The sequence below is a fragment of the Nyctereutes procyonoides genome, unplaced genomic scaffold, assembly GCF_905146905.1.
Source record: "Nyctereutes procyonoides isolate TBG_1078 unplaced genomic scaffold, NYPRO_anot_genome, whole genome shotgun sequence".
Lineage (NCBI taxonomy): Eukaryota > Metazoa > Chordata > Mammalia > Carnivora > Canidae > Nyctereutes > Nyctereutes procyonoides.
Window position 1 is genome coordinate 5,374,219 of NW_026575030.1, and position 10,817 is coordinate 5,385,035.

The 10,817-nt window shown below is 36.3% G+C and overlaps 1 protein-coding gene and 1 non-coding gene across 2 annotated transcripts in view; both read left to right on the forward strand.

The window, feature by feature from the left end:
- Positions 1-4,862, forward strand: part of DPP10 (dipeptidyl peptidase like 10) — a 599,711-nt gene extending 594,849 nt beyond the window's left edge. Inside the window, exons 25-26 of the mRNA XM_055316192.1 lie at positions 770-843; positions 2,651-4,862. Coding sequence (XP_055172167.1) covers positions 770-843; positions 2,651-2,785 — 209 coding nt within the window. The 3' untranslated portion in view covers positions 2,786-4,862. The remainder of the gene's footprint in view (positions 1-769; positions 844-2,650) is intronic.
- LOC129504041 (U6 spliceosomal RNA) lies at positions 1,550-1,657 on the forward strand. The gene has a single exon (XR_008663278.1). It is a non-coding gene; the product is annotated as a U6 spliceosomal RNA (small nuclear RNA).
- Positions 4,863-10,817: the final 5,955 nt, after the last annotated feature.

A 10,817-nucleotide genomic window follows, 5' to 3' on the forward strand; every position in this document is an offset into this window, starting at 1 on the left:
AACTATTGTTAAGGCTGACCTAGTTTGACAAAGACACTTAAAAAAAGTTAGCTTAAGAGTGATTTACAGAAGTTTGAAGATGCACAAAGTATAGGCATAAACAGCCAGGCAGCATATGAGCAAATTGCTGTTCAAATAGATCTGAATGAATCATCCAAATATTCGTAGCTACTTAGGGCAGTTCTACACAACCTCGGTCTACCGTGATGCATATTTCAGAAGTTTGGACCTCAGGTTCAGCAGAGATGGAAGCTAGAAAGAAACAGGAGAAACCAGTATGATCCACATTAAATACTGAACCCTTGGCTAATGAGATGTAGACTCTAATTTCTGAATATGGTATAGTTTTTTCTAATTTAAAGGAAAACAATGTCACTATCTAACTGAGACTGGGCCCCAGTAGATCCTCAGAAAGGAACAGAAAGATGGTTTGCTATATAACTATGAAGGTAGGCATTCACTGCATTAAAATTGTATGACGTATTGTGAACAATTAGAAATAATAAATGATAAACTTAAAGACTATCCTGTATAATAAGTAAAGCCTTAGTAGCTCCTGTTTCAGTTTATTTTTTGTAATGTATAATTTTTTTGTAAAACTTAAAGTTTTATCTGCATGTATCTTACCAGTTTTCAAAAGTTAATGACAGGTATCTGTCTTTTAAATGTGAAATGTATGCAAAGTATAATATTTAATCTCCTTGAAAAAAAAAAGTTCTGATCCTAATAAATGCATTCCTATCAAGTAATAGAATTTAATTTCTTGCAGCAAAAGTCCATTTCCAGCATTCAGCAGAATTAATCAAACATCTAATAAAAGCTGGAGTGAATTATACTATGCAGGTAAGTCACTTAATCACAAGACTATGTTTCCTACCTTGCTTTTTCAGTTGTGAGATACAGAATACAGCTTCTGTACTATTCCATCCCCCCATGCTATTGTTTTTTAACAGTGATTTTTAGGTACCAAAGATTCCTAATTATGCTGAGAAGGTAGATCAGCTCAGGCTTTACAAGTAAATTGCAAAAACTTTCAAGAATGTCTTTTTCTTCTCAGGCTTTTATTTCTATCGCTAATAATGAATTGTTTTAAGGGAGTCATGTTCTACTTCCCTTCTAGTCCCTTTGTTTTTTCCTCACTTTCTATTACCATTATCATAAAAGGTAGGGAAAAAAGTAGTTTGAGGAGATATTGAGAAAAAAAGGAGACAGCAAAACACTTACATCTGCACATCCAACCACATGTAGTGAATAGTACCAGAGACTTGCTTCATAGTGGTCACAGTGATAGGTGGGTAAACAGACTTTACACCTTTGAGGACTTTCACTCAGGGAGGAGTCACAGAAAGGAGAGGAAAATAAAAAGGCAATTCTAATTTCTCAGCATTTGAAAGAAATAAAAGTGGTTCAACATATCTGTTAAGCCCAGGTACCAAGGTTAGGATGATGAAAGAAAATGATTAGAGATAAACAGATGACAGATCAGGCCACAAACAATGTGAAGAAGCAGAAGGCTTTACTTAGATCATTGAGGCACTGTTTAAAAACTGTATCCCCAGGTTCTCACACATATACTAAAATTGGAATGAAACAGAGAAGATTAGCATGGCTCCTGTGCAAGGATGACACTCAAATCTGTGAAGTGTTCGATATTTTTTTGTATGTAATTGTTCAATTACTGTGTTGTGCATCTGAAACTAATATAACACTGTATATTAACTGGGATTAAACTAGTTTAAAAATATTTTAAAAATAAAAAAATCAGTAAAAGTGATGTCTTGTTAATAGTAAAAAATACAAATTAAAAGAAAAAAATAAAGAAATAAAAACTTTATACCTAGGAATTGACAAATATTCATATTTGTGATTTTAGAAAAATTATTGTCATTTATATTAGAAGGGACAGGATAAAATGAAAAAATATATGGGACAAGGTTAGTCAAGGAAGGCTTTGTTTAAGACTATTGCAATAGGGGAGAGAAACTAAACTCTGTTGAAACATAGGGCTGGAGAGTTTTTAGCAACTGGGGTGGAGGGACTCACAGGCCATCTGCATTTGGCAGTTCACTTTACCAAAAGGAAAAGTACACTGTTTATGACAGGAGGTAGTTTTACAACGTGGAACAAGGGTTCTACCCTCCCACAGGGAGAGGGCTGCTATCCCTTTTAATATTTACATTAATATTTACATTTCACAGAGATGTTTTTCAGTCCTTGAGAAAGGCATTTCCTAAACTGTAAAACTGGAAGACTGGAAGATGATTTACATACAAAACACAGAGAATTTACAATCCGTTTTCTAAAATAGCTCTCAGCAAAGGAAGGTCAGGGCCCTACAGTCAGGAAGAAACAGGGAGTGTTAATGCTTTTCTAGCCAACATGAACATAGAAAGCTCTACTTTCTTTGACCAATGAGCTCTAATTTAAATACATAAAAAAAATGATATTTTGTCTCAATTGTTGACAATCAAAGGATTGTAACTTTAAAAAGAGTGGAAACTTTGGCATAAAAACTCCAGAGTTATATTAGGGTAGATGTTGGGCTGATGATTACTTGCCAAAGTTTTATTGCCACTGGGACTAAACGAATTCTAGAGGGACAGTATCTGCTTTGGTAACTTCAAATCTCCCTCCCCCCTCAATATCTTAGGTCTACCCAGATGAAGGTCATAACATATCTGAGAAGAGCAAGTATCATCTCTACAGCACAATCCTCAGATTCTTCAGTGATTGTTTAAAGGAAGAAATCCCTGTGTTACCACAGGAACCAGAAGAAGATGAATAATGGACCCTATTTATATAGAACTGAAGGGGATATTGAGGCTCAATGAAACCTAACCAAGAGACTGTAATATTGTACATGCTCTAGAATTTCAAGGGCAGCTGAAGGAGATGACACTGGAACAGCACACTGAGAGACAATGAACTAGAATTTGCATACAGATGTCCAAGTCTACTGTGTTGCCAAGGGTGCAGAACCTGTTTCTTTGTGTAAGGAAGGTCAAAGGGTTGGTTTCCTGGGAGAAATTCGTTTTGCATTAAAGTAGAAGTAGTGCATGTTTTCTTCTGTTATCCCCACCCCCAATTTGTTCTGTAACTAGTTGCTCTCATTTTAATTTCAGTGGCCACCATCATCTTTGCATATGATGCACACTTATCCAGTATCACATCCCTGATCTTTCATGGCTGAGCTGCAACCTAACACTTCACTGTATCTTTACAATAAGTGCAATTCCTTGTCTATTATTATGCTTAAGAAAATATTCAGTTAATAAAAAACAGAGTATTTTATGTAATTTGTTTATAAAAAGACATTATTAAATGGGTCCAAGGTCTTGTAGAAATATGGATTTCAGCACCTTCCAGAGTTCAGCCAGTTATCAGTAGATACAGTATCTTTAAATCAACACACGTGTGCATATACAGTCAATAAATCTATCTTAACATGTTATTCATGCTACAAAGGATAAACTTCTAATGAATTAGAAGAGATGCTCTTTTACAGGCTATAACGGATGCTTTGTTTAATGAGCCAAAAATGATGAAACCTTTTTTCCAGTTCAGATTCTAGCTATTGCTTTCCTATAAATGTTTGGGTTGTGTTTGGTATCGTTTTTAGTGGTTAATAGTTTTCTAGTTGCAGTTTAATTTTTTGAATATGATACCTTGTCACATGTAAATTAGATACTTAAATATTAAATTATAGTTTCTGATAAAGAAATTTTGTTAACAATGCAATGCCACTGAGTGCTATTTTGCTCTTTTGGTGAAGAAGGCTTTTTTTTTTTTTTTTTTTAACACTTGGTCCTTTTACTTCTCTCTCTCTTTTGCAGAGTTGCAGAGTCAATTCTCATTTTCATTGTAAAAGCAAAGAGCTGGATTATTTCATTTGCCAGTTCCTATTTAGTATTCTATGCCTGCCCACTTCATCTGTTACTGTTTAATTTAAATCCTTCTGGTGAGAATTAGAAATGAAATATTTTTTATTCATCAGCCAAAAAGTTCACAAACAGCAGTGTTTCCTATTTAATTTGAGTTGAAGGCACAAATGCATTAATTCCTGTGCTGTATTGACTTGCAGTAGTAAGTAACTGAGAGTATAAAATAAACTTGACTGTATGAAGTCAAATTTAAGTCATGAGAATATTAAATTTGGTGACTAAAATCACTTTGGTGACTTAAGTGATCTTCCAGAAGATGTCTGAAAGTGTAACCAAGCTTAGAAGTTTAGATCAAGCTAGGCAGTGTACTGTGTTTTTGTGGTTTCTCTCAAATTCCTCAGGACAGACTGAATTATCATGACATCAGACCAGGAGGAAGCTTAAAAATGTCACAGAACTGTTCAGTAACTCTCACATTTTCTTGAAGGATCAACCCCAAAATTTGGGTATTTGGAAACGTATATATTGTTTTTTGGATATTCGACTTTTATTCTGGATGCTTTGGAATTGTGTCTTCACTGCTCCGCTGGATTCAGTTTAAAATGGGAAAGGCTCACTTTTCTGAGAGACCCATATCAGGTCTTTTTTCAAGAATAATAAACACATTTTTTAAAAAATAAGTTTAATGTTTAAAAGGAAAGTTTTGCCTATTTTATTAAGATGGAAATTTCTTTTTAGGCTGATTTGAAGTCCAACTGAAGCTTTTTAATCAATATTTTAAATTTCAACCACTAGAGTTTTTTATGATGCAAATAATTATGTTGTCTGAAAGATGTGGTTTTATTGTCTATTTGAGCAACATTTTAAAAGTATTTACCTTTTACTGTTTATCATTTCTCTTGTTTTATTACTATTATCAATGTTTATCTATTTTTCAATTAATTTAATACAGTTTCAAATGCGAAAGACATTTGTCTGGAACCCACTTTCACCTTAAAGGCTAAATGGACCTCAAATGAAGACATACTGTTTAATAGGAAGGTGGACATTTTTCATCTCCATGATTGAGTTTTAATCACTGGGCCACTTTAGAAAAGGGACTGCTCACCAAAACAGACACCAGCTATTAAAAGAATCATGTAACTGAACTTTCTCCTTTATACATTTGCCTTTGGTTGTAATCCAACTATTTCACATGGATTTGTGCATTCTAAGGGTTTCCTAGAACCCCAGTAGCAAGCTTTTCAAGTGTGATTTGCCCTTTAAAGTTTAAAAAGAACTCAAAAAATTCTATAAAGCAGGTAAGCAGTATCAAATCAACCATAAACACATAACCTGTTGAAACTATTTTAAAGGAGGAAAGAGTTTTTTTCTTTTTCTTTTTCCTTTTTTTTTTTTTTTTTTTTAATGTTCATTGCCTCCATTGAAGTCTCCAATTCAACAGATAGAGACTAGGGAAGACCATAGGATCTTGAGTTTCCTGGGAAATAAAGACGATGCTCTTCAAAACCTGGGTCTCAAAACCAAACACACACACACACACACTTAAGGGTCTCAGTTCACTCTGAGAAAGTCTTTTCTGATTGGATATTTAGTATAGAAATTCCCTTTGAGAGTTGTGCACATTCCAGTTGTAGTTCTACCAGGATGAGGTGACTGGATCATTGGTCTTTACCATACAGGGAATTATTGAACCTGCTGTCTTCAAATGGTAGGCGCTGAAACAGAAGAATCTAGGACTGAATTGCTCTCAAGTTCAAAGGTCACTAAGGGCACACAGCTTATATAAAGAATCATGTATGAAATACCTCTTGTGTCGCTCCTCAAATGCTTTCACCATCTTCACATTGCACAGCAACCAGCAGTGCATAAATAAAACCTGAGCCCTCAGCTGCACGCTCTTTTACTTTCTGTTCTGAGGATTCTCTGACATCATGTTACCTCTCTACTGGAACCAACACAGGTCATTTAAACATTCCAAGTCTACAAGAGGATGTTAATAACCCGCACTGAAGTCCAGTTAATGGAAGACAGGAGCAGTTGACTATATGTTCTGTGTGGTCCTTGAATCGTTTCTCGACATAAAATACACATGCAACAGGCCCCACTTTGTGGGGAAACCTTTCTGCCCACAAGATCTTACCACTGTGAATACTATAGAATGAACAAGTAAAATCAGAATAATGAAGTGCTTCCTTTTCAGTTAAGAATAAGCTGTTTTTACCTAAAATTTCCTGGATGCTTATGAAACACCAAGCATGTACTAAGTGCTCTACTTTCATTGTCAGATTAAACTACTCAACACCCCCTGATGTAAAATGATACCCTTTTCACAAATAGGAAAATGGAGTCTCAGAGGAATATGTAAAGTGTTCACATTTATATAACTAATGAATGAGTAGCCTAAAACTTAGCTCTAGCCATCTGAGAAGCCCCTGTTCTCAGCCATTTTGCTTTATAGTACTCTTGAAGTAGGAGAGGTTTCATCTAAGAAAGGATTTTGATTATTTAAATATACAGTTCAGATATTTTTGAGAATGATTGGATAGCGATTATACTGAAAGGTAAATGATAGGCTAGTGTTCCACTGTAGCCATATTTGAAGCTACATGGATTCCCTGACATCAAGAGGACTTATGTAATATTAAAATACACTTTATTTTAGATTGAAGATATGCAAGAATTATTCCCATCCATGGAAACCTTTGCCTAGAAGACAATGTCTATAAGCCTAGCATATCATCAGTAAAATCCCTTGCTCTGACATTAAGCCAGGAACATCCCAAAATCATTCCAACAGGCATTTAAAATGTGTTGATCAAAGCACCCAGGTTTTTGAGCATGAAAACTCCACCTAATCTTCAAACATTAAAATCCAGAAAGCACGTTGCAACATTTAGAGCCTTAACTGGCATTCACAATAATACTTGCAACCTGACTTAGGAAAATTGAATTATCTCCCACTTTTCTATCACTATAGGAAATAGATTTTTTTTTTTTTTTTTTTTTTTTTACCACTGATCAAATCTGCTAAGGACAGTCATTTCATTTGGCAAAATTCCAGCAATTTGGAAGAGAGATTTAAAAAAATCTCCTTTCTCATCAAAGACAGGAAGACAGATTAAAAAAAAAAAAAAGAGGTCATATCAAAGTACAATTTTGATTTTTTGTTTAGACTTCCAATTAAGTTTAAGACAATCTGATAACAAGTATGGAAGGCTTTTGATACAGCAGCTTGGGTAGAAGGAAAGCCTCTGGGCTGATTAAAACAATCTGTTCTCTATCAGACTTAGCACCATTTTATCTAAGTAATCTTTGGCATGAGTGAAGCTTAACAATACAGAAGTCCAAAATCATTAATGGAAGAACAACTCACATATGTTCAGTATCTAGGCTTTTTGTCACATAATCTCCGCAAATGCTCAGACCAACCATGTGAGACATTGTTCTCTGATTAGATCAAGATTCAGAGAGGCTAAACAATTTTCCAGGGGTCACACTGCTTGTAAATGACAGAACCAGGATTTGAACACACACCATATGAACTGAAAGCCTTCACATGTTGATAATTCTTTCTATGAATTTTTTTAGCTGATAAATTCTTAAAGTTCATCATGCTTATCTCAGGTTGGATTACATTTTCAAACCCCTCACTATTCAGTGTTGCCACTTAGTATGCATCTGATTTCAAGTAATTCAACACTAACTTAGCGGTGGCTTAAATACTTAGGACCCAGTTTGTGGGCAATTTGGGAATCAGAGGTTTGTTAGAAATAGAGTCTTGGGGTGCCTGGGTGGCTCAGTTCATTATGTGGTTGCCTTTGGCTCATCCTAGATCAAGCCCTGCATCCAGCTCCCTGATCAGAGAGGAGTCTGCTTCTCCCTCACCCTGCTTGTGCTTTTGTGCTCCCCCTCCCTGCTCTTCAAAGGAATGAATAAATGAGAAAGTAAAAGAAAGAAACTAAAAGAAAGAAAAAGAAACTAAAAGAAAGAAAGAAATGCAGACTCTCAGGCATCACCCAGACCCTCCTGAATGAGAAACTTAAAGGCAACAGATCCTCAAGTGATTTGTATGCAAAGTTTGAGAAGCACTGGCTTAAAGGACCAGAACATTTCTTTACTCAGATCACAAGGAAGCTGAAGTTGGGTGCCTCTAGGCACAGTTTAACAGATCAGTGAGGAAATCAAATCCCAGTCTCTTCCCTCTTCTCTAGCCTCTGCTTATAATTTGGCCCTTTCATTAGTTTCAAGATAACCGCAAGTGCCCCGGACAGTATGTGCTTTCACAGCAATATCCCAGGACAGACAGGCAAGGAGTGACTGTGTTTTTATCGGGAAAGGTAACTCTCTCCAGAAATCTTGAGCAGAATTCCTTTCGAATCCTTTTGTCCAGGCTTTGGTTGCAAACCCATATGGATGAGTATGCCAGGCTGGGAAGTCACATATCTGAAATTGCAATCTCCTTAGTGAGGGTGCAACAAAGATCAAGGAGAATGGCTGTAAGATAGGGGCCCAGAAGGGGCACAGAAGAATGAGGTCAATGCTACCAAATGTGGTAAAAGCCTGAATGCAGGCATTTTCACTAGATACAGCTAAAGGCATTGAGCAGTGAGGAGGAGTGGGGTTACACAGACCTTTTGTTTAAAGGTTTCTTACTTTTCCTCCCAGAAGACCCTCAAAATCTGTTCTGTCCTCTATTCCTAAGAGTTGGTACACTCTTTCCTAGCTGACATTTTCTCTCTTCACCTTTGCTCTTCATTATCAACACAGTTTCTAGCGCAGGCAGGCAGTTTTGAAATTTGATTGCTGTGCTAGCAGTCCCATTTTGCAGGCTTTATTTGCTCTAACACGATTTATGATGCCTTGATTATCTCCGTATGGCCTGAATTGCTAGTCACACCATTAATTCTCCTGATTGATGGATTACATAAGGCATATTCCGATGGGAAAAGCAAAGGAAACACAGGTAACCCAGCCTCCCCATTCATATACACTTTTAATGGGAGTAATTGTCATTACACTCCAACTCTCTATCCCTTTAGGACATCATGTGTGACTTTTAATGATCTGTATGATGTAATTGGATTTTAAGCCTCTGGGGAGAACAAGTTGTAAATTCTCTTGCCTAGGATAAATGGAAAATTTCAACTTCAAGGTTGACTTTAAATCATGTGATAACAAAAAATTTATTTTGCACTTACTATGTGCCAGGTATTGTGCTGTTTGATACAACATTAGATCTTTTTTTAAACACTTAATTTAATTAATATGTCAAATGTATAAATGGGTATTTTAGTTCAAATGTCATAGCTAAAGGAGTCATCACTCACTAAAATGTATCAGCATATTCAATCATGTTTTGATTTTCACTGAGTCATTTGTAACTCTCCCTTATGGTCTACGCTATCCCCTTGGACCTGCTCCTTTGAATAATCATACCATAACAAATTTACTGTTTTTTTCCCCCCAAGTCAAAAGGACTCTGCAGCCCACCGTCACATTGGATAGCAGTGGGTCTGTATGCAGTTACCTATCCCACTATCAATTTAGGGAAATTTGTAGTAAAGTCTTGCCATTTCTCGACAATTATTTCTCAATTCAAATAACCTCCTGAAGAGGGACACTGATTTTTTTTTTTAATTTTTATTTATTTATGATAGTCACAGAGAGAGAGAGAGAGAGGCAGAGACATAGGCAGAGGGAGAAGCAGGCTCCATGCACCGGGAGCCCGATGTGGGATTCGATCCCGGGTCTCCAGGATTGCGCCCTGGGCCAAAGGCAGGCGCCAAACTGCTGCGCCACCCAGGGATCCCGAGGGACACTGATTTAAAAAAAAAAAAAAAAATGGGTTAAGTTTAATTTTCTTATCTTGTGTGTTAACTTTGTTTTAACTAAAGGAAAGAATATCCTATAGAAAGATTAAGTATTGCCAAAGAATAAGAAATAATAAATAAAATGACCCACTGCCCTAGCTGACCACCTTAGGATTTCAGTTGAGTGTTTACTCAGCTTAGACCCCAAACCAGTCGTATTCTTTGTGTTTTACCACCTTTCTTTTGGTATGCTTTCCTCATTCCCCAAATCCAGGAAACTGTATAATTTGCCTGCTTTTCGTTTGTTTCCAAATTGATAGGTATTAGTAAAAGGAGTTAAAAAATTTGGTTGTGAAATTATATATTTTTTTACCTTCATCTGGACTCCTTACAATATTTGGAAATTTTCTTTAGTTTATCCTCATTCACTTTGTCAAATTCTAGCATACCTCTCAGTTATTTTGAATTCTTCTCAAAACCTAAAGTCTCTCATTATTCCACATCATTGAATATAATGCCTCATTCATGTATACTTTTTATATGTGTGATTTATACACTACCCTAGCCTGTTTGTTATTTGCTAAGGAAATAGAAAGGTAATAAAAATAGCTAACATTAACTAATTGCTTTCTGCCAAGACCCAGTGAAGCCACCTGAGCCCCTCCAGGCAATCTAGACACCTTTAAACTTTAGCAAATAACCTTAGCCCACATGATGGATTAACCAACCTTTCTTTATATATCTATACTTTGTGTATTCTTTCCTAAAAAGAACAGAGAACTCCGGCATACCACCAAACAAAAACCAGACCCCTTACAGAATCCCTGGGCACTAAGGGACCATACCCCCTTGGATAACTTCCCAGCACTGGGATAACATCTGTCACTGGCACCATCTAGTCTGTACATAAGCAAGAAATATTATGACCACTGCATTCCCCTTACTGATTAACTGCCCTTAATCCCTTTACAATTCCCTGGGCCAGAGAGAAAGCTTGGAATTGGCCTTTGGATAAGAGTCCACCTTCTCCCCCAGGTTACCAGCTTCCTTAGGAAAGCTTGTATTTCTTTCCAGTGAAAACTCATCTCTTGAGTAATGGCTTTTCTAGAGACAGGCAGCCGAA